The sequence below is a fragment of the Colletotrichum karsti genome (assembly GCF_011947395.1).
Source record: "Colletotrichum karsti strain CkLH20 chromosome Unknown Scaffold3, whole genome shotgun sequence".
NCBI classification, from domain to species: Eukaryota; Fungi; Ascomycota; class Sordariomycetes; order Glomerellales; family Glomerellaceae; genus Colletotrichum; species Colletotrichum karsti.
In genome coordinates, this window is record NW_024065903.1 from 306,838 (window position 1) to 334,661 (window position 27,824).

At 55.0% G+C, this 27,824-nt stretch overlaps 5 protein-coding genes across 5 annotated transcripts; 4 read left to right on the forward strand and 1 right to left on the reverse strand.

The window, feature by feature from the left end:
* Positions 1-260: 260 nt before the first annotated feature.
* CkaCkLH20_01195 (ino80 chromatin remodeling complex) lies at positions 261-2,308 on the forward strand (the record flags this gene model as incomplete). Its single annotated transcript, XM_038883914.1, has 2 exons — positions 261-735; positions 795-2,308. 2 exons carry the CDS (start codon positions 261-263, stop codon positions 2,306-2,308), a joined length of 1,989 nt encoding a protein of 662 aa, XP_038750506.1.
* Positions 2,309-8,254: 5,946 nt separating this feature from the next.
* Positions 8,255-12,782, forward strand: CkaCkLH20_01196 (ABC transporter family protein; the record flags this gene model as incomplete). Its single annotated transcript, XM_038883915.1, has 3 exons — positions 8,255-8,638; positions 8,721-10,420; positions 10,472-12,782. The coding sequence occupies 3 exons, from the start codon at positions 8,255-8,257 to the stop codon at positions 12,780-12,782; spliced, it is 4,395 nt and encodes a 1,464-aa protein (XP_038750507.1).
* Positions 12,783-14,198: 1,416 nt separating this feature from the next.
* On the reverse strand, positions 14,199-15,290 carry CkaCkLH20_01197 (csi2 protein-like protein; the record flags this gene model as incomplete). Its single annotated transcript, XM_038883916.1, has 1 exon — positions 14,199-15,290. The coding sequence occupies one exon, from the start codon at positions 15,288-15,290 to the stop codon at positions 14,199-14,201; it is 1,092 nt and encodes a 363-aa protein (XP_038750508.1).
* A 1,948-nt stretch (positions 15,291-17,238) lies between these two features.
* On the forward strand, positions 17,239-18,258 carry CkaCkLH20_01198 (uncharacterized protein; the record flags this gene model as incomplete). Its single annotated transcript, XM_038883917.1, has 6 exons — positions 17,239-17,274; positions 17,426-17,591; positions 17,666-17,746; positions 17,795-17,829; positions 17,888-17,980; positions 18,202-18,258. 6 exons carry the CDS (start codon positions 17,239-17,241, stop codon positions 18,256-18,258), a joined length of 468 nt encoding a protein of 155 aa, XP_038750509.1.
* An 847-nt stretch (positions 18,259-19,105) lies between these two features.
* On the forward strand, positions 19,106-21,740 carry CkaCkLH20_01199 (uncharacterized protein; the record flags this gene model as incomplete). The annotated part of the gene is made up of 5 exons (XM_038883918.1): positions 19,106-19,537; positions 19,623-19,839; positions 19,897-19,928; positions 19,984-21,522; positions 21,585-21,740. The coding sequence occupies 5 exons, from the start codon at positions 19,106-19,108 to the stop codon at positions 21,738-21,740; spliced, it is 2,376 nt and encodes a 791-aa protein (XP_038750510.1).
* Between the last annotated feature and the right edge of the window lie 6,084 nt (positions 21,741-27,824).

Here is a 27,824-nt window from a genome sequence, read left to right on the forward strand (position 1 = left end):
ACATTCTGTCACTTCGCCCACCCCTTCAACCAATTCACCTCCTCCAACCCCACAACCTCGAAGGCTTGCGCGTGTCGAACATTTGCGATCGCGACAACCACTTCCGCATTCGTGTTACGGACTTCCTTAGCACACCTTACCCAAAGATCGCGACTATTCCGGACTTTTATTAAACCACTCGACCTCAACGATCGACCGGTCTCGTCGCACCTTCCTCCTTCGTGGCGCCCGCTTCACCCAGTTTCACCGCGGCAGGCGCCATGTCGGACGCAGAGGGCCCTACATCTCCTGCTCGCCCCGATGAGGGCAAGTCTTTCGTCTCGCAAGCAATGACCGAAGACGACGACACCCGCATGATGGACGCGACTCCAGAGCCGTCCGAGAAGACCTCGGGTCGCGGTAAGAAAAGCTCGCAGGCCAAGGAGGCAGCGCAGGCCGTCACCGGCAAGATCAGACATCTGAAAAAGGAGGACGGCGAGCCGCTCTGGCGTAAGGACATCCAGTACGACTTCCTCCGAGCCATTTTCGACAACGACAAGGCCGTCTTCACCAATTCCTACGAGCCTGAGAAAGGCAACCAAAACTTTGCCGACCTTTACATCGACACTATGTCGCGAAGCAGCAAGACCAGTAAGGTGCTTAGGGACAAGCTCCTTAGCGACCGGGATGCCGCCAAAGGTATGGCCATGGTCTGTCTCCTCGTCAACATCGGAAGGATGAACACGACGCTCAACTGTAAGTTTAAAGTCACAACCCTCTGCATCTCGAGCATCTGCTGACTCTATTTTTCCTAGTCTTCCCGGAGATGCGAGCCCAACTGCGAACCTACCACGCCATCCCTTCCTTGCAAGCCAACCAAGATGCGCATGCGTACAAACAACTCCAAGATGCCCCGAGATTGAAGTCCATTTTGAAGGGTGGTGCTGAGGATCGTGAAGAGCCCTCATCGCTGAATAAGATCAAGTCGCTCGACGCGCCTCGCACCAACCCGGTGAACTTGCTGTTCATAATATGTCAGTCCGCGGCCAAGGTTGCTGAGCTTCACTTCCCTCCCGGCCGGGAGTTCCACGACCTGGTCATGAAGACGAACTTCACAAGCGAGTCCCGCGCCCGCGCTTTTCTTTGGATCATGTGGTTCTACCTGGAATCTGACTTTACTGAAGAGGGATGCGAAGAGAACCCCTTTGGTGCAGGTGTGGATTACGGCGTCGATGTAGCTAATCAGGGCGTCCCCGAGCTGGAGGAGATGACTCCCGAAGAGGAAGCACAGGAGAACGTCGATACTCCCTCTGAGATCGCGTTCGGAGAGGAGAAGCAGAAGATGCGTGCTAAGATTCTTGAGGCGGACCAGGCTTATCTTGTCGACAGCCAGACCAAGCGCGGTTCGAGAACGTCCCGCATCATGGCCGAGGAAGGCCCAGCCATTCTACCTCGAATCCGCCCATCGAAGCACGAATCGGACCTGGATAGCACCCGTTCAACGCCACCGCCTCGAGCGCTGGGACGTGGTCTTGGAGGGAGCGCCGCCCGTCGTGGAGGTGCATCTCTCAAGTATCAGATTTTCGAAGGCTCCTCACCAGCCGGTCCCAGCCACCATCACGGCGAGAGCATCGTTGCTCGTAAGCCTCGACCTCCCACGGCACACCAAATTGCGGTCGAGAGAAACAGAAACCAGAGAGTTGAGTACATTCTCGATCGTGGCATTCGCAGACAGCATCACAAGGCGAGAAGGTTCAGACGCCAGGATGGCGCCATCTACCGTGCATACAATCGGATTCAGCACATGCAGGATCCCTTCGAGGACAGCGAGGGTGAAGATGGCCCGCAACGACAGTTGATGTCAGGTGGCGACAAAACTGTTGGCGCTTTCCGTCAGAAGGGATTCGGTGGCATCGTGCCTCTCAGCACGGAGACTGACGACTTTGGCGAGGAGGCAAGCTCCTACGCTGCAGCATTCCGACGCACTTCACGCCGGTTGGCTAGATGGGCAGCGCACGAAGGAGCCCCTCTAGGTGTCGTGCCTCCTAGAAAGAAGAGGAAGGCAAACGGATTGGACGGCGGCATTGACTCCCTGGGTGGTCTACGGGCCACCGACTCGCCTTCCAAGATGAATGGCGACCTCAATGGTGACGATACTTTGGGCGACATGACGTTAGGAGACGTTACTATGGATGATGCGGATGATGCCGATAAGACGATCATGCCCGGAAGTCCCGGGGAGGATGAAGACCTCGATGACATGGATAGATCCCTATTGGGTCTCCCCGCCGATGACTACGATACTGAGTCCGGCGCCGACTCTGACTAGACTGTTTTCAAGGTTTCTCAATCGCCTGTGCTGAGGCTGGAGCTACAAGATTGCTTTGGACGAGACGTCTGCAGGCGTCGCTTTTTTTCCTTTCTTACTGTACGCCTTGGCTTTGGCTATGGTAGATAGAGCGGGGGGGTGACGCCCTCTTGCTTTCTTTTCCTTTCGCGTTTAGAATTTCGGGCGTTGGAGTTGTATACTAGTAGCACTACAAAAAACGGGCGTGGTAGGACATACGGCAACGGGAGGTGGATTTTCACTGACGCGAGGGAGGGTTTCCATGGAGCGTCTTTTGTCTGTCATCATAGTTTTCCTTTCAGTATCCCAGTAGGTCGTCGCCATGCTTGGCACGCAAAATTCATGGACATTACAGTAATTGGTGCTCCAACATCAGCTCGGCAGTGTCGTTGAGTAGATGGCGTCCTTTTTGTTGCTTCTCACGATCAATATCTAAGTGCTTGGCTCGAGATGAGAGAAGCCGCATTTGACTCTACGTTCTCGGAGTTCTCATTGTTGACAGCGGGTAGGCATCCCATCCACGCGATTTCGCCCTCGAAAGCCGCGGTCCGGGTTGAAACGATTCTGGAAGTGTGATTATCCAGCTTCAACTTGATCTCTGATGACCGCCTCTTCAGCCATGCCGGCCATGCGTGTATTTTAACGACGTCCGTTCAGGATCTCGATAGGGAGCTCTGCTGTCAACGGGCGAGCACGGCTTCCATCCAGTCGGTCCCGACACCCTCTTCAATAACGGCCCATTCGAGTTTGATCGGGTTGAGTTGGGGCTCGACTGCTTCTCGTCTGCTGACTCTTCAGTGGCATCGCTGTCGTCCAGGCATGAGGGTAAACTGCGCGTAGAATGGCGCTGTTTAGTTTCGGGCTATAAGCTGCTGCCGCTGCTGCTGTTCTCGAACGCCTTTCATGCGGAGATAGGGTGACGGGTGTAACCGGCGGAACGGCGAGTACGATGACGACAGGTAGCAGCGGTAACAGCAACAGTAGACAGACGTTGACGAGCTTGGATGAACAGCTGCTCTACAGACTGGGGGCAAGGAAATGAAAGAGAACATATCGACCAAGACGCCCGATGAGGCTCTCGGCACCGTGGAACCAGCGGACTGTATTCTTTGAAATACATTCTCCCCAGTTGACCGCGCTCTAGATGAGATGAGGTTATCAGTGGAAGGATGAGATTGATTTTTTGGGGCAGATATGTAGCCTGCCAAGCGTCTGGTAAATCACTGATCCGCGTTCACGGAGGTCGTGACATAACTGCATACACGGAGGGAATCAACCAAAGGATCCCAATTTTCTTGGACCGGTGATTCCGGCGTGTTGTGGATTGTGAAGTCCTCTCCGGTATCCGAACTCCAAAGAGTGTCGGGTCGGCGCTGTTCAAGTCATGCCCTGTTTCCTCCTTGCGAGATATCTTTCCATTCATATCAGCATATGTCTCTCCTGCGCTTGACGGCCCTTGGATATCACTTCATCCATCGATGTCCTCGATCCCTTCATTTGTTGATATTTCTCGTTTTGTAATGGCTGATGACACATAAGCGGGAAACTCGGCCCCCTGAGTTCACTCAGGCTGACTAGGTATGCTCGGGTCATCAACTATGAACGCCGGAGGTGTGTGTTCATGCCCTTGTACGGAGGCCGGAACGAACGACTTCAGACTCATAGTTGGGCTTGGATCTTCATATCGACCCTTCGATAGATACTGGCATCAGTCGCGGGGGAGTGGTCATTATTCAAGATTCAGCTCCAAGTAAACGGCTTCTTGGGATGGGCCCTGGGGCGTGGCACTAGGGCAGGCAGCAGCTCTGAAAGATGGATTCGTCGTGGGACAACTCCGTGGATGCGAGGAACGAACGTGTTTGATCGGGACATTTCCGGGCGAGGACGGGCATGACGGGATATGGTGACGAAGTCATATGATGTCAATAAAAGTGCATTGCCGTGAAGGCACGGTTTCAGTCCACGAAGCTGCCTTGGCTCCTCCTACCTCTGGTTCTCATCTCTGGAGAAAGTTCAGCCGTTGGTCACTTGCTCGTTGACATCATTCGTATATGATGTAGTTTGAGGACGCCTCAACAACCTAAAAGGTGTTTTCCAGAATCGTGACGATACGGACGACAATTCCAATATTGATATTCCCGTGAGCCTCATTGAGATACTCCGAATAACTTCTCGCCCCTGCTGGTACATGTTGCAACAACTTTTCACGGCTAGTATTTGGATACAAGCAAATCTGGAACAGCAGGTAATTATACGTCGAGGCAGGAAGTGTTGACAATGTGGGTGGACACCTTCATACGAGATGAATACAATCTTCTACGCCCGCACTTCTCTGTAATGATAATACGGATATGTGTTTTTGAGGTATTAGCAGGGCTATGTAATATTTCGCCTTATGGTATTTTCACTTTCTTAAGCAAATATCATTCGCACTCACGAAATACAAACCTTAGAAAACACCTGTCATATTGATCCAGAAAGGGCTGCTGCTTAGTTGCGATTGAAGTAGCTTGCCAGTAACTATGCCTGCGGAGGAGTGTATGGCTGTTAACACCAAAGTCCCGATGTTGCAATCGATGTTGCAATCGCCCGACCTCGACTAAGCCCGGAAGGAAGAGCGCGGGCTTGGCCAGTCAAGCGGGCAAACCCGAAGAACCTGCTCCGAATCGGGAGTTTACTACAGGCTAAGGTTGGTCGGACTTGACTAGTCCGGCTGGCTACGTGGACAAGATCTGCCTAGGGATGGGTGCGACGTGACGCCCACGCGTGGTCTGCTGATCAAGTTCGTAAAAGCAGCAAACTCGACTCTGACTCCTCTCGCGCGCGGGACGTTCAGGCGCCTCGGCCGTGAGCGCGCGGCAGAACAAACATGTAGTCTTATGTGTATGATCCGTAAGCAGCTCGGTTGGAAGCTCTTGAACTCCGAGTCCTGCTTGGGAAGAATGAGTCGAGCAGTCAACACTAATGCAGGGCCGGGGGAGGAGGCGTTCGGCCGTCGACTTCAGCTTGCTCGCGTGCCGATTTGTAAGTACCATGGGCAGACTGCAGAACAAAAGTGTTCTGACGTGTATCGATAAAAGCATTACAAGGACATGAGTGGTCAGTCTGGACGGAGAGACAGCTCCTTTGCAGCATTCGCCTGTCGTATTTGTCGGTCTGGTCTTGAATGACGGGTCGCTTGCCTTGCCGGGGCCGATTCCGAAGGGTGGAGCCGGCGGTCGGTTCGGCCACTGACAATCGGTTCAGATAGGGCAGCCGTTCACGCGCCGAAGCGTTTTCTTAGACTTATCAATCTCAATCACTGCCATTCCTTCGTGCATCTGCCGCACTGAGCATTGATCCGATGTTTTGGCGTGTTTTAGTCCAGAGGAACATGTGTGCCTGGTGTCTTTGAGTGCGGCTATCGAGCCAGAGCAACCGGAATTGGCGAAAATAGCGACGGTGAATTCTGTTCATTACGCGTATTCCTGCGGTCATGATTTGATCTCTAGGCATTTGATGCTGTGGTAAGAGGTCTGACAACAGATGGGGCGGACTGTCTTGGGGCTTAAGTCCTTGCCGACTAAGTCCGCTGTGCCCTCGTGTTCTCGGGACCGTTTCGGCTGTCTGCCCATTCCCACTTCTTTGCCAAGATGACGGGGAGAACTGGGGCCTGCAAGGTGGTGTGGAGTTGTCTTTTTTTTTCTTCTCCTTGAGTCAACGGCATGACGGTTTCGACCAGGACGAGGGGTCGTTCACTCAATCGCCAAGAGTAGCTTATTCACAGATCCTTCAAGCAACTTGAGCACAGGAGAACCTTGCCTAACGGCTATGACTGAAGTCTTCCGACGATTGCCCAGACGTACGTGTGTTTGTTCGTGATTGGGTTGGCATCGTCGCAGGTTTTTGGACGACAGGCTTCGGGGTTGTTTGTGCTTTTACGAGCTTCGCGAGCGCCGTCGGATTTTCCCAGCAATTTTTTTTCTTAGTGGTTCCCCCCGACGGTGTTTGATGAATCATGGATCCGTCCACCGCAGCGGGCGAGTGTGCGCCAACGATCTTTCCACGAGGGTGGTTGGTTCCAGGGATGGGCGCTGGACGCAGGCGGCCGGCAGGGTCTCTGCCGGCCCCAGCACTGGTCCCTTGGGTCGGCTTTGACCGCAGGAGACACCATGCTCCTTGAGTTCGTCTGTGGTGTCCAGGATGGATGGCCATCTTCGGCGGGGTTCGCTTCAATGAGAGTCCTATGTTTATTGAGACTTGACAACGGCGACGAATATCAAATGTGGAACAAGCTATGAACTCGAGGAAATGCGATGCTCATCCTATGGGGCGCTTGCTTTGTCTCGAGTCGTGCTGGTAGTCTCGTTACTTGAACGGAAAGCTGTGTTTTTCCCTAGGGACTGATGTTCAGACGAGGCATGAAGACGTGTGTTCGTCTGACTTTCGATATGCTGACCACAGACCCTGTTCCTGCGGCGAATGTTGCCATACCCGAGAAGGCTGATATAATATTGACGATAAGCCTGGGAGTTGAGTGACCGATTGGACGGTTGTTGAAACAGAGGTAGGTTTCGGCGTGTAGCTCTGGACTTGGTCTGCTTTGTCAGACATTCCATATGCACCTGCTGCTGATTTCATTGTGCCGACAAACTGAACGCAAGATAGACTTGCTAGAGGACGAGGCAGCGATCGGAGTACGCAACCGTCATAATGGAATGTTCGTTTCGGACGTTGTGAATGATGAGTTGCCTAGTTGTCTGGAGCAAGAGGAAGGAGGACCGGGGAGGAATCAATGAGAAGTCCGAGTCTCGAGCCGTCGTCTTCCGGAGTGGCTTCTTCAACAACGAGATGACAGGTACGAAGGCGATTTGCTGTAGGAACTTCCATTGGCTTATGCTTAACGCTTGTTAGAGGGCAGATTGAGCTGGCCGGTCTTCTGGTGAGCATTCGGGTCGGCTAACAAGTGGCCGCTTAGACCGATCCAGTGGTTGGTAATACTAAATAATACCTGCCCGCGGACGTGGACATCCAACGCCCTACTGCATGGTAATAAGGCGCGAAGTCGCAGAAAGAAAGAAAGAACTTGCCGGACGTGGCCACCTTCTTGCCTAGTGCTAGCCATATCGTGGCATCCCTGTCTTGCCTGCCCCGTCTTAGCCCGTTTGGTCTGCGGTCCCCATCAATTTTTCCTTCTCACCCCCTCGGAACCAATCCAGTCCAACACAATCCCAAGCACCCATGCCATCGAGAATGGTCGTACCCAGCTCGTTCTCACTTCCCACTTTGAGCCAGGTTGCAGGGGCAGTCTTCGCCTGGACTCAAGTCGTTGTGTCTTTTCACCTCCACTATCCGGTGCTGGATCTCCCTCCCGAGGAACAAGGCGAATAGTATACACATTGTCCGGGCTGCCTATCTACTTGTCATGTAGCCTGCCGGCCTTTCAAATTTGCTAACCCGCACTCCCGTCAGGGACTCATCATTACATTTACTCTCCGACTCCGTCAAGACTCCGTCCTTCGTTGCTTTCTTCTTACGTACCTTAGTCTTTCACACTCTGACTCCTTCTCGTCTCCTCCTCTATCTTTGGTACTTTTGCCTTCTGCTCCTCCTCACCCCCATTCACTACCCCAATCCCAACGGAGTTCGTCATCACTTCAACGGGTTTCGAGTAGCCTTCCCTCGTTGTTCTCAAGTGGAACCAGGGTGACGCCTCTCATGGTTTCGTACCAAATCTTTTTTCCCCGGATGACGGACATAGCCTTTCTATCCCCGGCATCACACTAAGGCATAGTGTACTTTACCGTACCAGCCATATCACCCGTTCACTCGCGTTTCCAACATACTTGGCCTCGCATAAATAAATAAGCGTTCGCCATTTTGTGACTCTCTGTCGAGGGGAAAGAAACATAGAACCAGACTGGATTTCCCTGAAACTGTCCGCCAGACATGGCCGACAAGGACGAGAAAACCAACATCACGGCACCCGACCCACTAGCCGCTGCCGTTGAGCCCATTCCACCCAAGGAACCTGAAGAGGATGCCGCCTTCGTCATCGACATCGACAGGACCGACGAGAAGAATGAGGATTCCGATGTTGATGAGAAAAGGGGAAGGCCGGAGTTGAAGTCGACCAAAAGCCATGCCACCGACACCAGTGTCGCCACAACAACAGCAAATCGTCAACCACAGAGCAAACCATGGTACAAGACACCGAATCCACTGAGATGGGGGGGCATTCCCCCAGTACCCGAAGAGAGGATCGTCTCAAGAGAACATAAAGCTGGGTTCTTCAGCCAGCTAACCTTCCAATGGATGGCGCCTCTCATGAGTGTGAGTGAACCTATCAGACCGCGGTTAGCCCGCACGCCGAAGTCGTCTTCTCTTACAGGAAACATTACTGACATATTTCTAGACTGGGTACAAGCGACAGCTTGAACCCAACGACATCTGGGAAGTCAACCCAGACAGAGCCGCCGATGTCATGACTGCAAAGATGAAAGCTTCCTTCCAAAAACGCGTCGACAGAGGAGACAAACACCCTCTTCTCTGGGCTTTGCATGAGACATATTATTTCGAGTTCTGGCTCGGAGGTTTTCTCCAGCTCATGTCTACCATTTTTCAGGTCATGTCTCCCTTCACGCTTCGTTATCTCATCCAGTTCGCCAACGATGCTTGGGATGCTTCCCAGCAGGGACAACCACCACCCGCCATTGGCAAAGGTGTTGGCCTGGTTCTTGGAGTTACCTTCATGCAGATTTTCCAAAGTTTGGGGACCAACCATTTCATCTATCGCGGCATGATGATCGGTGGCCAGTCGAGAGGCGTTCTTATCAGTATGATCTTCGAAAAGTCCATGTCACTTTCTGGTCGTGCTAAGGCCGGCGGTCTCAAGGATGCGACCAAGGGCCCACAAGCAGATGAGAAGGGGAAGAAGACGAAGGAAAAGAAGGGCAAGAAGGGAGATGCCAAGGGCCCTGGAATCTCTGGAGACGGCACTGGCTGGGGCAACGGACGAATTGTCAACCTGATGAGCGTTGACACATATCGCATCGACCAAGCCTGCGCCCTGTTCCACCTCACCTGGACAGGGCCCATTTCCTGCGTTATCACACTTGTCGTCCTACTCATCAACCTGAGCTACAGCGCGCTCGCTGGATTTGCGCTTCTCGTTGCTGGAATCCCGCTGCTAACAAGAGCCATCAGAAGCTTGTTCAAGCGAAGGAAAGCTATCAACAAGGTTACCGATCAGCGAGTCGGCTTGACGCAGGAAATTCTGCAGTCCGTTCGCTTTGTGAAGTACTTTGGATGGGAGAGCGCCTTCCTTGAACGTCTCAAGGAGATTCGAAATCGCGAAATTCACGCCATCCAGATCCTGTTGGCTATTCGAAACGGCATCAACGCTGTCAGTCTGTCATTGCCGATCTTTGCGTCTATGCTCTCCTTCATCACATACGCAAAGACCAATAACGCACTCAACCCGGCCGAAATCTTTTCATCTCTCGCCCTGTTCAACGGTCTCCGTCTGCCGCTCAACTTGCTTCCGCTGGTCCTTGGCCAGGTGGTTGACGCTTGGTCATCGTTGAAACGTATCCAGGAGTTCATGCTCGCCGAGGAACAGGAGGAGGATGTGGTCTACAAACCAGACGGCGACAATGCGCTGGAGATGCACCACAGCAGCTTTACCTGGGAACGAACCCCGACGCAAGAATCGGAGAAGACGGTGGCCGGCAGGGCGGGCAAGAAGGGACCTGCGCAATCCGTACCGCCCAAGGATGCTTCGAAAACAGAGCCCGCAACCTCGTCAGGCGACAGCACCGGAGACGGCGCGAGTACCCTCGTCGAAGAAGAGCGGGAACCCTTCAAATTGCAAGACCTCAGCTTTGAGATCAAGAGAGACGAGCTCGTGGCGGTCATTGGCTCTGTCGGAAGCGGTAAGACCTCGCTGCTCGCTGCGCTGGCAGGCGATATGAGGAAAACTTCGGGTGAAGTTGTCCTTGGAGCTTCTCGAGCGTTCTGCCCCCAATACGCATGGATTCAAAATGCCACGGTACGAGACAACATTCTTTTCGGCAAAGACATGGACAAGGCCTGGTACCAGGAAGTAATCAATGCGTAAGTCGGCGTTCATGCTGAGTGGAATCAACCTGTACTGACCTTTCATAGCTGTGCGCTTCGGCCCGATCTCGCCATGCTACCCAACGGCGACCTGACTGAAATCGGTGAAAGGGGCATCACCATCTCCGGCGGTCAGAAACAACGTCTCAACATCGCTCGAGCCATCTACTTCGACTCCGATATCGTGCTCATGGACGACCCATTGAGCGCCGTCGACGCCCACGTTGGACGCCACATCTTCGACAACGCCATCCTCGGTCTCCTGAAGGGCAAATGCAGAATTCTTGCAACTCACCAGCTTTGGGTTCTCAACCGGTGCGACAGGGTCATCTGGATGGAAGGTGGCAAGATCCAAGCCATTGACACTTTTGACAACCTGATGAGAGAGCACAAGGGCTTCCAGCAATTGTTGGAGACGACCGCCGTGGAAGAAAAGAAGGATGATACTCCCCCGACCAACTTGAACGAGGCACCCGAGGGGGATAAGAAGAAGAACAAGAAGGGCGCCGCCCTCATGCAACAAGAGGAGAGAGCCGTAGCCAGTGTTGGTTGGAACGTGTACAGCGACTACATCCGCGCTTCCGGCAGCATTCTCAACGCGCCATTCCTCATCTTTTTGCTTCTCCTTTCCCAGGGAGCCAATCTGATGACGAGTCTATGGTTGTCGTACTGGACGAGCAGGAAGTACCCTCTATCGGACGCCCAGTACATCGGTGTATACGCCGGTCTCGGTGCTCTCCAGGCGCTGCTCATGTTTGTCTTCTCCTTGCTCTTGTCGATTCTGGGTACCAAATCCAGTAAGGTGATGCTGCGTCAGGCTGTGACTCGGGTCCTCCGCGCGCCGATGTCTTTCTTCGACACCACCCCGCTTGGCCGTATTACCAACCGATTTTCGAGAGACGTCGATGTGATGGACAACAACCTAACGGACGCCATGAGGATGTACTTCTTCACCCTGGCCATGATCATCTCCGTCTTTGCTCTCATTATCGCCTTCTTCCATTACTTCGCCATCGCACTCGGACCGCTACTCGTCTTCTTCATCCTCGCCTCCTCATACTACCGCGCGTCAGCTCGCGAGGTCAAGCGTTTTGAGTCAGTGCTCCGGTCAACCGTGTTCGCCAAGTTCGGCGAGGGCTTGAGTGGTGTCGCTAGCATTCGAGCCTATGACCTCAAGTCACACTTCATCGCCGACCTTCGTAAATCCATTGACGAGATGAACGCCGCGTATTATCTGACCTTCTCAAATCAGCGTTGGCTTTCGGTGCGCCTCGATCTCATTGGCAACCTCCTGGTCTTCACTACCGGCATCCTCGTTGTGACGTCCAGGTTCAGCGTGCCGCCTAGCATTGGCGGTTTGGTCCTCAGTTACATCCTGGGTATCGTGCAGATGATCCAGTTCACAGTGCGCCAGCTTGCCGAGGTCGAGAACGGCATGAACGCGGTGGAACGCATCCAGTACTACGGCACCCAGCTCGAGGAGGAGGCACCGTTACACACGATCGAGGTACGCCCGTCCTGGCCGGAGAAGGGCGAGATCATCTTCGACAACGTCGAGATGCGCTACCGCGCCAACCTCCCTCTCGTCTTGTCGGGTCTCTCGATCCACGTCCGCGGCGGTGAACGTATAGGCATCGTGGGCCGCACGGGTGCCGGCAAGTCGTCCATCATGTCGACGCTGTTCCGCCTCGTCGAGCTCTCGGGCGGCCACATCACAATCGACGGCGTCGACATCTCCACCATCGGCCTCCACGACCTCCGCTCCCGCCTCGCCATCATCCCCCAGGACCCCACCCTCTTCCGCGGCACCGTCCGCTCCAACCTCGACCCCTTCAATGAGCACACCGACCTCGAGCTTTGGTCCGCCCTTCGTCAGGCCGATCTCGTCCCCTCCGACGCCCAGCTCTCGGACCCCCGCACCAAGGACTCCTCCGGCATCCACCTCGACTCCGTCGTCGAGGAGGATGGCCTCAACTTTTCCCTCGGCCAGCGCCAGCTCATGGCCCTCGCCCGCGCCCTCGTCCGCGGCAGCCGCATCATCGTCTGCGACGAGGCCACCTCCTCCGTCGACATGGAGACGGACGACAAGATCCAGAACACCATCGCCACCGGCTTCCGCGGCAGGACTCTCCTCTGCATCGCCCATCGCCTGCGCACCATCATCGGCTACGACCGCATCTGCGTCATGGACGCCGGCCGCATCGCAGAGCTCGACACCCCGCTTGCTCTGTGGCAGCGCGAGGGCGGCATCTTCAGGGGCATGTGCGACCGCAGCGGCATCCGCCTCGAGGACATCCGCGGCGCGAGCGAGGAGATGGGCTTGAAGGACCAGGTCGGCGAGTCTAGCCGGCAAGCCTAAACTTCAAACCGTCATCTCCAACGATGGCAAATAACGTCGGGTGTTGGACTACAAGAGTCAGTTAGTACGTGGGGAAAAAAGAAGCATACATAGTATCCATCAGAACAACGGCGTTTTCGGGTTCAGCAGCGTATTCATACATACCCACGACAACCCCGAGTCTCTCATATCCCGAGTCTCTGGTGGGTGTTAGTCATATAGTCTTAAATATCGTGTCGTAATCTTCATATAAAGTAGATCAAAAAGACCAGAAAAGAGACACACAGATCTTTGGTTCTCGCTTACGTCCGTCCTTTTGTGTACCTACCCTCATGTTTTGTCTCGGGTACGCACCGCCGTCTTGTTCGCGAGACATTGACACAACGTCAACAGCGCCGGGGGGTCGAAGCGCGTGCCGGTTGTATATCTCGGTCGCACACGACTTGCCTGTTAGTAGCGTACGTGTCACAAGATCCAGCGGGTTCAGAACAAAAACGAAGAAGCATGCAGTGTAAGTGTTCTTCTGCGCTCTCGCCAAAATAACCGACCGACGTGTGAGAACCAGGCGAAACGGTTTTGCATGTCCAACACATCGGAACTGGACACGACGTAAGTCACGTTGGAGATCCGGAACAGTCTTTCTTTTTTTTCTTATTCTTCGATCCGGGCTCGGTCCGGAGGTCCCGGCTCTGGGGTCCAGTCCGAGTTTCCGCGTTGCGTCTCAAAGTCTAATTGATTACCTCTTTTTTTGCCCCGCGGGAACATCGTGACAAGGTTGGGATGACATAACGGCCGTGATAGAGTTTGCCCATCCCGCAGGCGGTCGTCAGGGACGACGATGTTTGGATGAACGTCTGAGCGGTTGGATGATGGGATGCTTTTGGGGCTCGAGCAACGACATCGCGCTGGACCCAGACAAGCGTCAACTCTTGTTTTTATTTACATTGGACTAAAACAGTTTCGTCACACGCAGGCCGTTGTAAACTTGTTTGTTTGAGATAGTTTCCTCATTGAACGGGAATATATGTACTAGCGAGGCGCAAGAAACGAAGGAACAAAGTGTCCATGGTGGACAAATACCACCGTGACTCCAAGTCTAATGCTCCGGGCGCCTGTTGAGTGTACAGGACAGACAGGAAACAATTAATATACCGCCCGCGCGCGGTGCCCGATTGGGGCCACCGGCTTGCTTTTTTGACTGTTTTCCACCAGACTGTAGAAAAAAAGACCCGGTCCTTGCAGGACAGGATCCGGCTCGTCGAAAATTAAACATAAGTATGTCGTTCTGAAACCAAGAAAATGCACATGCTCAATACCCCTGACGCCGTGGATGTGCCCCCGTAGAACCCAAGCCGTGAATGTCGCCATTTTCATATGACGCAGGGCGAAATCACTTTCCCCGCACGTCGACGTAAAGAAACCAACAAGTCAATCCCGCTAGAATCGTCCGCCGGGGGAGTTGTTGTTGGCGTTCCGAGATCCCGGGTGAGCGGGCGGGAAGGCATTGGGGTTTTCGTCGAGCAGGTCCTCGAGGTATGCGCTGGGTGCTCTTTGACCGTTGGCGGGGGCCGAAGACAAGTTGACGGAGCTCGTGCTCAAGTCACGTCTGGCGCCGAACGAGGGTGACTCGGGGGGCGTAGATTCCCTCATGGTGTTCCGGGACTGCATGCCACCGTACTGACCGCGAGAGTCGGGACGCAGGTTCGTCAAGCTTATTGAGTGACCGTGAGCGTGGCTGGGAGACGACGTGCCGGCGGCATAGAAACCAGAAGGCAGGAAGCGCGAGTCGCGAACACTATCGCGGTTGTTGCCTCCGCCGCCGCCGCCAGCCGCCGTAGGTGAGAAGAACAAATTGGACTGGCTCGGGGTAGCGGAGGGAATGGGACCGCGCTGCGTCCTACGAACACCGCGGCCATTCGCACCCAGAGACGGAGTAGATTCTTGATCGGTATACTTGTAAAACTGGGCGGGAGGAGCGGGGAAGCTGGCCTTGTCGTTGGCAATGTGCTGGGCGTTTGCGGCACGAGCGACGGAGCGATGCAGGAGGCAGGCGATGATGCCGCGCCAGACCAAGATACCAAGACCGAAAGCGCCGAGAATGGCACCAACGGCAATGAAGACGGTTCCCTGAGGGGCGGTCGACCGGTGCATGAAGGGAGCATTGTTGGTAGGCGGGACAGTCGGAGGAGGATATGTCGTCGTGAGGGGCTGGTTGGTGAGGGAGGGAAAGCCGGTCAGCTCGTCTCCTGACGCTGCGGTGGTGCCTCCGGTGATTCTCGGGGCAGAGAAGGTCTCTGCGGTCGTCTCGACATTGCCGGTGTTCGTGATGGAGACCTGGTTCTGTGTGGTACGAGTTGGCGTTTCGGAGGATCTCTGGGTGGTGGCCGCGGCCTGCGATGTCTGGGCGGTGGTTGCTGCGCTTCCGCCACTGCTATTGTCTTGCGCGAGACCCGTTGCGGAGAACAGCGAGAGGGCTGTGAAGGTGGACAGGAGAAGCGTGCGCTTCAGCGAAGTGCGCGAGGAAGCCATGGCCGTCGGATCGTGAAGCCCGGGTATATTCGAAGTCGTCGTTTGCGAATAGATTGAAGATAATTGTGGAATCGAAAACACAATGCGGATAGATGATTATTGTTGACGGACGATCAAGTTCGCGGATTGTCGGCGGGCGAAGGAGTGATGGATGTGTGGCTGTGTTTGTTGCTCAGCGGTTGAAAATAGAAGCCGTCGTCTTCGTGATTGGGTCGGATGGCGCGGTTTCCTTGGTCCAATTCGGTCGAGAGCGCACTATGTACCAGGATTGGCGAACAAGTCGACTGAAGATATCGCGAGAATTGCAGATGCAGAGCAAGCGCTACAGATGATGAAAGGAGAGGAAGGTTCCGTCGCGGGCTAGAACATTGCTGTCGCCGGCTGTCGACTGTGTGGGCGTCGGGAGGGAGAGGGATGAGGGAGCAAGAGAGGGAGGGATGAGGGTGCGTGATGGGGAGGGAGAGGGTAAGTAACAGCGGGTCAGGCAGCAGGGAAGCGGCCTGGGGAAGAAAAGGAGGAAGGGTCCTCCCCTGTCGCGATGAGCTGCCCAGGGCCACAGAGCACGCACTTGCCCTGTGACCTGAGGGGAGCCAGAGGAACCTAGGCCACAGGCCACAGACGCAGCAGCAATGAGAGGTTCGTGTTAGCGGACTGGGCCCGGCGTTCCTTTCCACTGGTGCCCGGTGTGGCGTCCTTATTTGCCGTAATGAGGACTCTGCCTTGACGTGCTGCTGTGTGTCCAGGTCCTGCGGGTTCCAGGTTGTTTATTCTGGTCTTCTGGTGTAATTCCTTGGACAGAGACATGCATTCACAGTGCAGGGTTTTATGCAAGGCATGGCCACTGGCTGCAAGGGCTGCATTTCTGGGGAAATCAGACGGTGCGTGCTTTCCTCAAGCACTGTCGCAAGTCGTGATGACGCTCGTATCGCCAATCAAGCGTTGATCCCGCTAATAAACGGCCCTCAGCATGCGCTTCAGTGGCTGCATTCCGCACTCCATCGCCCAACACGAGCCCTCGTCCGGGGTAAGCGTTCTGTGTACTCCGTACCTGGCAGAAAGCCCACCCAAACGGTGAAAGATGTTCGGATTCCCTCGTGAAAACCGGGCCATGGACTGACGGGTCGCGGAAACGGGGAAACCACTCGTTGGAATGCGAATGATGCCCCCACAGGAAGTCCCCTATCTTTGCTGTCTCCGGTATCCCACACTGATTCACCGAGAAGCGCCATATTGAACATTTATCGGGTTGTCGGATCATATGTGATGGTCATATGCATGAGGCGCAAAACCACACGCACACGGGACACGTACAGAAATCCTGCTGCAAGGCACCGCGCCAATAAGTCTGACGCCCATCGAAAAAACTGAGTGAGCGGTTGCTTTTCCGGGGTGAAATTGTAACGCTAAAGCGCCCGAGAGGCCCCTGTCATTCAAACCGTAAGTCCCTGAGAGTCTCATTCTCCCCCTCATTCCTGTTGTTGTGGTCCACACAGGGACTGACTGAAACATGGTGGTTTAGCTTCGTTGACTCTCTGATAATGAAACTGTTCGACAGTTGAGGCGATCGCGTCTGATGGATGAGTGCAAAAGGAAAAGGCTGGGAGGACAGTGCAAGCACATTGATCGTCGACGGCCAGTATCCGGTTCGGTGGTTTGTCACTCGCAGGGATCAGACCCCACTCAATATTGAAAAAAAATGCGCCCAGCGGGACCCCTTCACGTTCAAGCGCACGGGCCTCAGTTCTTCCTCACCTTGATTCCTATCCCGTACACCGAGTCACACCACAGCCTACACCGAAAACTTTTTTTTTTTTCAGCTGCCTCCCTACGGCCCCGCCAAACCACGGCAGACTGACAGCCTCGCGCAGCCTCGCCCAAAAAAATAGAACTTCAACTCAACAACACACGTCCGACTGTCGCATTCGCCGCCCAACGATCGCAGTACACAATGGGTGTTCAAAAGAAGACAAGAAAGTTCGCCGAGGTGAGTCCCCTTCGCCACCCGCATTTCTATGCGCAACACGGGCCGCAAAACGTCCTTATCGATAAGGAATTTTTCGAATGCCCTTCGACATCGCGACTTCACGATGCGACTTCATTGAATTCCTGGTGCTAACCAAGTTTCTGCTCCATAGGTCAAGCGAATAATCGGAAAGAAAGATGGCCGACGCAAGGAGAACCTGAAGAAGGAGGAGGATGCCATCGCCAAGGCCAAGGGCGCCCGCGGAGGACCTGATGGAGAGACGGTTGTCCGCGAGATTCCTCAGGTGCCATCGCAGCTCTTTTTCCAGCACAACGAGAGTCTCACTCCACCATATTCAGGGAGGTTTCAATCGGGAGAAACACATCTTGCGAGATCTAACTGGTGTCTGCAGTTCTTATGGATACCTCGTTCATCAACAGGTCCGTTCAGAACAAATTGGAGCCCCTAGAGGCCATGATGGACTGTTTATACGGTAGGCTTCGACGCAGAATCTTGTGTGAACAAGACTGACACTCGACAGCGTCCTGCGAACCAATCGTCACGGACTGCATTCTTGTAACATCCTCAAATCGCTCCTTAAACGTTGAACATTATACTTACCAGAACGCCGCAGGCTGAATTGGAGAAACTCGGCCCCAAATTTCGCATTGCTCTACGCGTGGCGCGCGATCCCAGATGGACCCGTTTGAAGTGCACACACAAGGGCGTAAGAACACCATATCCCTACCCATCGTTCAAATAGATAATAACCGACTTCTTAGACCTATGGTGATGATTGCCTGGTGGACCGGGTCTTGAAATCGCGCATTTATATCGTAGGAACGAATGATAGAGGTCTCCAGCAGAGGTTGAGAAAGGTGCCCGGTGTGCCGGCAAGTTCAATCAAACCCAAAGTTCGCAGGTCTCGAGCGCTGACTTTTCTTATAGATTCTGAAGGCTGGCCGCGGAAAATACGTCATCGAGAGGTTGCCTGGCGCAGAATGAGGGACAAATTTGTCTCGAGACGTTGCGCGGCGCTGAGTAGTGCGGCCAAAATGGTTATCCTCAATACTCATGTCGAAACATTATCTGGTACGGAACGATGCGAATTCAATTGGAGGGAACAAAAGAAAACATGGGGAAAAATTTGGGAGGTCTTCTCGAGTTATTGGGACGTCATCTGGACGCGTCGACATGGAGTGGCCAACAGAGCAGGTCGTGATGTTCTTCGACCTAGCTCTGCCACCCCCCAACACACGCACCGTTTTTTTTTTTTTTTTCAGACGGGCAAATACAGCCATCAAGGCTACGATGGTCTTATCATCGCTCTCTCACATGTTAAAAAGCAGGAATGGGACAATAAAATTGTGTGATTATCATCCGGGCGCGGTCAATCACGAAATCGAAGACATTTCGGCGTTAGCCACCGGCTATCTCCGCACACGGCGCGACGGATGGCGCCGTCAGCACCGTTGCCTAGCCTGGAGCAATCCGTCAAATCAAAGGGAAAATCAGAAACCATCCAAATCTCGCTCCTCCTATGCCCGCATACCTGACCTGCTTCCAAACACAGATGCCAATCACGCCTGCATCCCACAATTCTTTTACGTGATCCGCTCACCCGGCCCTCCTACAGTATAAGGTATCCATCCGGACTGCCGGCAGACGTCAGACTTCGGCGCCGGAAACCTTAACACGGCTCCGTGCCTCTCACCTGCATACCTTACCTCACCTTACCCCTGACCCCACCACCTCAACAACCAAACCTAACCTAGATATCAGACCGCGTCCCGGTGTCAAAGAAAACCCAATAAATTACCTAGTAAAGACAGACGCACACACCCTCTTCACAATGGACCCGGAGACAAGCCCACAAGGCCCGAGCACCGGCGGCAGCAGCGGGCCCGGAAACGGGAGTACCACCGCCGCCGCGGCCGCGAAGCGCTCTCGCGTGCTCCTCTCCTGCGGTCCCTGCCGCGCCTCCAAGCTGAAGTGCGACCGCTCCGAGCCCTGCGGCCAGTGCCTCAAGAAGTCCCGCCCCGAGGGCTGCGTCTACGCCCCAAAGCCCGAGAAGCAGAAGCCGACCAAGGGCATGGCGGCGCGGCTGAAGCGGCTGGAGGGCATGGTCCGGACCATGATGGACGATGGCGGTTCTCTCCCGTCAGCTGCTCCGGCGCCAGTGCCGAAGGACGAAAATGTCGCGCAGCCTGGCGGCCAGATCGTGCAGGGGGAGAGGGGGACGACGTATGTTGGGGCCACGCATTTCATGGCGATTCTTGAGGATGTGAGTGTTTTATGTGTTACGTTTGTTTTTGTGCCTTGAGAGGTGATGAGTGAACAAAGTGTTTTAAGACTAATATGAATGTCAGATCGAGGATATGAAGAGTTACTTCGAGGAGCCGGAGATTGACGAGGACTGGGGGAATGATAGCCCCGAGCAACCTGACGAACTTGAGTCGCCTGATGTCCTCCTGTACTCGAAGAATATGCCCCGCAATCGCGAAGAGTTGATGAGACTCGTCCCAGAGAAGAAAGTCGTCGATCGTCTCGTCATGAGATACTTCTCATCCAACAGCCCCTCACAACGTAAGTAGAATAAACCCCCTCCGACCTTCCCTGAACCACATCTAACTCAAATACCAGATATCGTCCACAGACCAACCTTTGTAAAGCAAGTAAGTCGTGTTTCACATTTCCTCTGCCGCTGAAATGAGAACTTACGCTCGCCAGTACGCCGAGTTCTGGAAGAGCCCCTCAGACGTCTCCATCCACTGGCTCGCCCTGCTCTTCATGATCATGTCCCTGGGCGTCTTCTACTCGACCTTCCTCGCCCCGCACGAGCTCACCGGCGACTCCCCGCTGCCGCCCATGGACCGCTTCAAGACCTTCCGCGCCGCCGCCGCCTGGTGCCTCGTCTCGGGCAAGTACACCCAGCCCTCCATCGCCACCATCCCGCCCTTCATCCTCTACGTCGAGGCCGAGTTCATCATCTCCCGCGCCGCCCAGATGAACTGCTACGTCCTCTCCTCCGTCTGCTTCCGCCTCCTCCTCAAGATGGGCCTCCACCGCGAGCCCTCCAAGCTCGCCAACGTCTCCGCCTTTGACGGCGAGATGCGCCGCCGCATGTGGAACATGGCCGTCCAGCTCGACCTCCTCGTCTCCTTCCACATGGGCCTCCCCAGCATGCTCAACGGCATCGACTGCGACGTCGAGCTGCCCCGCAACCTCGTCGACGAGGACTTCTCCCCCGACACCCCCGAGCTGCCCCCCGCGCGGCCCATGACCGACTACACCGAGATGACGTACCCCATCATCAAGTCCGGGCTGATGAGGGTCTTCGGCCAGGTCGCGCGGCAGGCGCACCTGCTGACGCCGCCGCCGTACGCCGAGGTGATGCGCCTCGACGCGCTGCTGCACGAGGCCTGGGCCCGGATCCCGCCGTTCATGATGGTGAAGCCGCTCGAGCAGTGCGTGACGACGCCGCCGATGCAGGTGATCCAGCGGTTCGGGCTGGCGTCGCTGTACAACAAGGCGCGGTGCGTGCTGCACCGGCGGTTCCTGCTGGAGCCCGCGGCGAGGACGGAGCACGACTACTCGCGGCGGCAGTGCGTCGAGGGCGCCATGATCCAGCTCGAGTTCCAGAACACCATCTGGCACGCGTGCCAGCCGGGCAACATGCTCTCGCAGAACGGGTGGTTCGTCTCGTCGCTCGCGGTCCACGACTTTCTGCTGGCGGCGATCATCATCTACCTGTCCGTTGGCAACGACGAGTTCTGGGACGGCGCCCACGAGCATGAATGGATGGACAAGATGGACCCGCGGCCGACGAGGGAGCACTTGCTCCAAATGCTGCAGCGGTCGTACGGCGTCTGGGTCAGCATCGCCCGGGAGGTGCCCGAGATCAAGAAGACGGCGGAGATACTGGAGACGATGCTGAACAAGCTCGGATCGCCGCCCAACTCGCCGCCAAAGGATGACGGGGTGCCGGCGCCGGCTTCGGTGCGGCGCGGTGAGGGGGCATCAGAGACAATGTCGAGCCACGACACGCAGCTTCTCACAAATCTTTCCATTAACGGCAAGATAGTCCCCAACGGTCTGGTGTGCGACGGCATCGCTGACAGCATCACAGATACGACGTCATTCCCCTCGAACGTCACGAACCAGTTAGCGAACCACTTCCAGCCTCTGGACCTTGTCGGCCCGAACTTGGGATCGAGCGACAACGGGCTCGACCGTGGGTGGATCGAGGTCAGCAACGAAATGGACTGGGTAAGTCTTTGATATCACCACAGACGCGAGACAAGGATCGGCTCTTTTCCTAACCCGAACAGCGCTACTTTGATAACATCATGGGACAAACCAACAACGACCCCATTGGCGACTTCGAGGCCGTTCAGCCGGCGTGGTTTGACCGCGGACCGATGCCGAACGACTTCGACTTCTCGGCACCCGGGACATGGGAGCCGAACCTGGGACAACAAGGTTGAGGGGTAAGGAGGGTCGGATCGGAGGCCGTCGCCGTCCTATCCCGTTTTCTGCGGTGAGGTGCAAGGGTTTTTTGCATATTTCACAGGCCATACATATGCCGCTGCCAGGGCGGCTCGGTAGCTGATGGAGCTGAGTCCAGGTCTACGCGCGTTTCGCATATGTGCGCGCGCAGGAAGCTGGCCTGGAACGGGCGCATAGCATGGGGCTGCGGCTCCGCGAGCTCTGGGCTCAAGCTCCTATTCGGGCCTAGCAAGAGCAAACGACTTGGCCGTGTGGTGAGCTATTTGAGTACGAAGTACATGCGAAGCTACATAGGACCTTTTGAACCCCTCAACACGCGATATCGGTGCCCACAACGAGGATGGGCCCGTGGGGGAAACAGCTGTACGGATGGGTGCTGGCTTGGCCACCAGACAAGCAGGCAGGGGTCAAATTGAGTCTGCTCAGGTGACTTGAAAGTTGTTGCGAGGTTGGGCATATCGATAGCAATTGGACATTGTGACCCCGGATTTTCTTCTACTTTGGGCTCCCTTCCAACACTGGCTGGACCGATGGCGTGCGAAGACGGCGGGCGTCCTCCGGGGAATCGGACCCTGCGATTTTTGTTCCTGACGAGGGGTATTTCTCAACGAGCGAGACAGGGTCGAAACCGTGACGTAAAAGCCGGTGGGCCGCCTTTTGAGAAATGGCCGGCGGCGAGCGGGCGTGTCGAACCAAACGAAATTGTAGACGACGAGCACGAGGGCTGTTGGGCGGCTCTGGCTTCTCCCGGCGTTTGTCGCACTCCACGCCATGCATCTTGTCGCGTCGTCGCTTGGTGTAGAGGATGCGACGTTTCTACATCAAAAAGCTGGCGTGCAACGGTGCCCTACAAGGCATGGACCATCTTCCCCGCAAAATCCGCAAATCGGCGGCAGCGAAGCGGGGACTGTTTGCATTAGACCAGTATCCGGAGGTGCTCCTCTTCCCGAGCTGAACTGACTGCTGAGCGCAAGACTTTCGCGACGTGGAGGGTTACGCAAGGAGCGACTGGTTGACGAAAGAAACACAGTCGGGCGAGACAAAGTTTGTGATGAAATATTACCCGTCGGTAGCCCTCTGGTGGCTGCCAAACTCCTCCGCGGAGATGTCCACTCCGACGGGAGGGGGAAACGTTGGCTCATAAGCAGACGGAACGCCATTTGGTTAGGTGAATGACGGCATAGAGGACGGTTTAGACGTTGGACTGGGTCCATTTGTACGTAATGAAAAGAATGCGGTGCTAGCAAGGACGGCATTGCTCGATGGTTTGAAATGCCATTGGCGCATCGTTGCCCGAGCTTTTGACTTTTGTCTTTGTTTGTCAATCCCATTACAGACGTAGAACTTTTCCCATTAGCCGGGTCAGCGAACTGCTTATCTTTGTCCGCCAGCCATCAATTCGCCATGTCTCGCCGCTTCGGATCTGCCCACGCGCACCGAACGGGAGTGAGAGAGGCGGTCGACTGTCGTCCCAAGGCGGCGGGCCGGATCGCTGAGGTTGGCCGTGTGAAAGGACCGTGGCAGCTGCTGCACGACGAGGCTTCAGCACCGCAGCAGCTTCCGCCTCAAACTCCGCGTCTGGGATGACCCGCTGGGTTGCGTTTGAACGTCGTGGGCTGGCCTAGACCCGACTAAGTTTCCCAACTGCTAAACTGCCAATACGATAGCCATGGGAGTCGGCTGTTGGCCAGGTATCGACATCCAGATGTCGTGAACATGCGCATGTCCTGAGCCTCGGACGCAAGTCTTGCTGGTTTGCATCCAGATCCGTCGTAGTGCTTGTAGCACAGCTCAGAGGCATGTCCACGATGATGACGGTAATCAGTATTACCGGAACCAATGGCACAGTCAACGCAAGACATCTGGGACGAATCGGCGCTGCGTCTGATAAGCCTTCATGTCGATGAGAGCTTGATCCTTCTGTAGCCGACGTGCATAAGGGGACCTCGCGATAGAGGAAGCGGCGGCGTTGTGCGGTGCTAGGTTGGCCCTGGGAGAGGCACGTACCGCAGTAGACGCTGTAGCCGGTGCGAGGGTGACACTACTAGTCGACCAAGAGGCTAATCTCAGACATGCAGGATGAGGCTATCTTGGTGGTGGTTCTCGTTGTTGTGTGGTGAGAGCGCGATGTGCCTGCCTGACGTTGCCTTAGATTTCCCCATGAGGACCTGGGATTGCGATATCTCGATGTTTCTCCTGACTGCCCTGAAAGACGGGTGTGGGGCCGGCCGTCTGGGGGCAATGGCCCATGCACCTCACAGGTGTGTGCTCTTCATGTATCTGTACGAATACTGCGAAGGTATACGGATAAGGTAGGCTTAAAGCCATTATCTCATCATGGGCGTGGTGTTCCCAAGAAGAAAGACAACGGGCCAGTATTAGCCGAGCGTGCGATGATGTCCCAGAGTGAGGTCTTGGGCCGCGACACTGAGCATAGTGTTTTCTCAAGTTGTAAGATGAGGTTACGAACCCGCCGTATCAACAGCGTTTGTGAGGATCGGACGTTGGAGGTATTCAGACGTGGGCCGCGCAGATTTCTGTGCATCACGTTTCCGGGATGTGGAGCATGTTGCCAGAAAAAGTTTGCAGGTGGTTCTGAGGATTGAGACATCGGGATGGACTCCGATCACCGACAAAAGCGCCAGTGCCAGTGCCAGTGCCAGCGCCAGTTGCATAGGGATAGGTTGATACTGTCATAGTGCGTGGTGTGGGGACTCTGATTTGCGCCGGGGGTTGACCGGCGCGATGCGCAGCAGTAGTGCTTAAATAGCAACCTCATGGTCGTGGAGGAGTCGGAACTTGGAGGTGAAATTTGTTGGAGGTTATCAAGGTGCTCGTTTATGCCTTATCTGGGCCTGTACCGTACCTAGGTAAGGTAGTCGGTCAGTGAGATTGCGAGGGGGTCACCGACGGCGGACGGATGTCTCGGTCTGATATGATGATGTGATGGCAGGTCGATAGTGATACGTCAGGGTCCCTGAATACCGGTTGTTGTTTTTGTCGTCGTTGTCGTCGTCGGTCAACCATCGGAGGCCCGAGTCAATGGTGAGTCGTGTGTGTTGTGTGTGCAAGATGGCGTAAGGTGTGGTTGATACCTTGTAGAAGCAGATTCGTAGCGACGACCCATGTGGGCTGAATGCGGCATCCACAAGGTCCATAGGGTAATGTACCTTTTCTTGGGTAAAGTAACCGACGGTCCGCCATGGTTGGCATTGGTTGTGTAAGTGTACGCAGTGAGTACTCCATACTTCACAGTAAGGTGGCACGGGATGAGGCACAAGCAGGTCGGCCTTGGAAGGGAAGGGTAAGGTTGGTACGTACGGGTGGAAAGCGGGAGAAAAAAAATCGGCAAAGATAAGGAAAAATTTTCTGAAGCAGCAGCAATGCACAAAGACTGGGGACAAATGGCGAGAGCAGGCCCAGAGGCTTAACAACGTTTCTCAGTAGGTAAGAGCAACTGGGTAAGAGAAAGGCCCAGCCAACGGGATTCAAGCTCTTACATAATAAGCCCAACCTTGGACTCGTTTGGACACGGCGAGAATACTCTGAGTCTCTGAGAGAAAACTACCTTACTACAAAAGTACAGCGGATATAGCCCTGGGAAGACCCAGCAAGAGAGACGGTACGACAGTTACCGTACCTTTACCTTTACATACCGTAGTAAGGTACTCTTCTCCCTCGATTCAGTGAGCAACTTCTCGATCCGCGCCGGTCACTGGCCGTCCGCCGTAAAATACCTGTACTGTAAGGTCCGTCGTAGGTGTAGAGTCATGCTCGGCGGGACGGCGGCCACGGGCCAAGGTACACGTGCTCCCACAACGACACAGTACCGGTCGAGGTATCCGAATTGCACCACTCACAATGGCAGTTATCCCCCCTCCTCCTCTTACTCGATTCTCCCACCTCATCATTTGCATCACTCCTTCCTTCACTTGATTCTGACTCCATGTACTTCTGTACCTTTGGAGTCTCTGACAAGTCTCCATCCCTCGTCCCGCCATGCTCCCCTCCCAACATCCTTGCCCTCCCGTCCCCGTCATCCTTGGCCCAGCCAGCAAGACGGGCGTGCTTCCGTGTTGCGGCCCCATACGACGGATGGCTGGCTGGATGGATGGATGGGTTGATGGCTGTCGTTTCCGCTCGACGGGGACCCGTTGTTGTTGCGCTTGCATCAAAGACGCCGGCAAAAACGCAACGTGCTCAAGCTCAACCCAACCCAACCCTCGTCTTCGTCCTCGTGCCCGTGGCCGCCGGCGCGAAGATTCAATTATTAACAGAAAAGGAACTAAACGGCAACACACTCACTCTCCATGTAAAATCACACAAAACTCCCGCGCTGTGCGTGCCCTGGCCACCAGATCCAGTTTCCTCAAATAATTAAAATACAAATCCATGTATCCATCCATCCGTGGCTCAGTGCTCGATTTTACCTTTGACTTTGCTTGTCCTGTTGCACTTGAACCAGCCCAGGAATTCTAAACTTGCCGCCTCTTCAATCCTGTCCTGTCCAGTGTTGTCGTTCTGACCAGAAACTTGGACCTAAACCTCGACCCTGCCACTGCCACTGCCAATTGGTTCTAAACCACCTCACCAAATCCCATCTCGTCCGCACTTTCCCACCCTCACACGACCGACCCCTCTTATTCCCTCCCGACTTCTTTTTTGACTCGATCCTTCTAGATCTTATCTCCCCCATCCTCTTCCTCCCTCTTTCCAACTTACACGTCGTCTTCTGTCCGTTCCGTCGTCATCAAGCCAACACACCACACAGCACGGCCCAGAACAGCTCGACAACCCTTGTCCGTTTCTAGTTGGTCAAATCAACACACGGACTGACTAGGACCGGTATCAAAAGCTTTGATACCTCTCCTCAACTGAGGTCATCTGGTCTCTGCCCGCTTCTGCTTTACCAAGAACGAATTGGAGTAATCTCCATCTCTTTTTGGCCCATTCCTATTCGAAATCGCCCGACTCTTCGCCAGCCGGTGGACATTCTCCTCCGATCCTCTCACTTCATAAGGTTCGACTTCACATAAGCCGACCCCATACCTACAAACACACTGCAGAAAATTCCTTGTCCTCTGCAGCCAAAAGAGCCGCCCAACGACATAACAAGAAGGCCACCGCGGCACCACAACACACACGACCCAAGGCCCCCAAGGAGACATCATCTGATCCCGCCAATACCCACCGTGGATCTTTCTTCTCCTTCCCTCGTTGTCCATCGCGTCCACTGCGCCCTGGCAAACAACCGACCTCACTCTAGAACAGAAGGAGACATTCGCCAACCCATACACCGCTGCTGCGGACCCCTCCGGAACCAGCCAGCTTCGCATCGGATCTCCACGCCGAACTCCCAGTCTGCTCACTCGGCCTTCTAGCCCAGCGACTCATCCCAAGCGACAAGGCCACGAGGCAATCCAGCCAGTGACGCTCGCCGCGCATACAGGGGCACGGTCAGCCTGTTTTTCCCCCGATTGGACAGATTAGGCCATACCTTGCGTCGTGAGCCCTCAGATGCAGATTATCGGTGGATAGTCCGACGACGACAACAAGTCCAAGAAGCACGCACACTCGCATCACCCTGACGAAACTCGCCTGACTGGGCAATTCGACTTACAGCACTTTGCTCACTTGACTGAGACCGACAGGGGACACACACACGCACATACACACCCCTCTCACACGCAACTCACTCACTTCAGCCAACGTTGCGTTGCTCTCACTCACTCAACACTCGCGCACTTATCTACCACCTCACACCTCACCTCAGCTACACGCCTGCGCACTTGCTATCTACACGCCTCAAAGGGGCCTCATCTCATTTATTAAACGCCCCTCCACCATTCGACAGCTTCTGCAGCTGCCAACGGCCAACGACTTGGGCACTTATCTCAGGAACAACCGGTCAAATACGAGACGGCGTGCGACATCCCTTGAGATAACCCTCTTACCCCGAATCTTCCTTATCAGTATCGGCAACCCTCTGTCGAACAAGTCACTTACTCGAGCACGCGCCCATCCTTTTCCAGCCCGGACGGATACAACCATCGCCGCCTCCG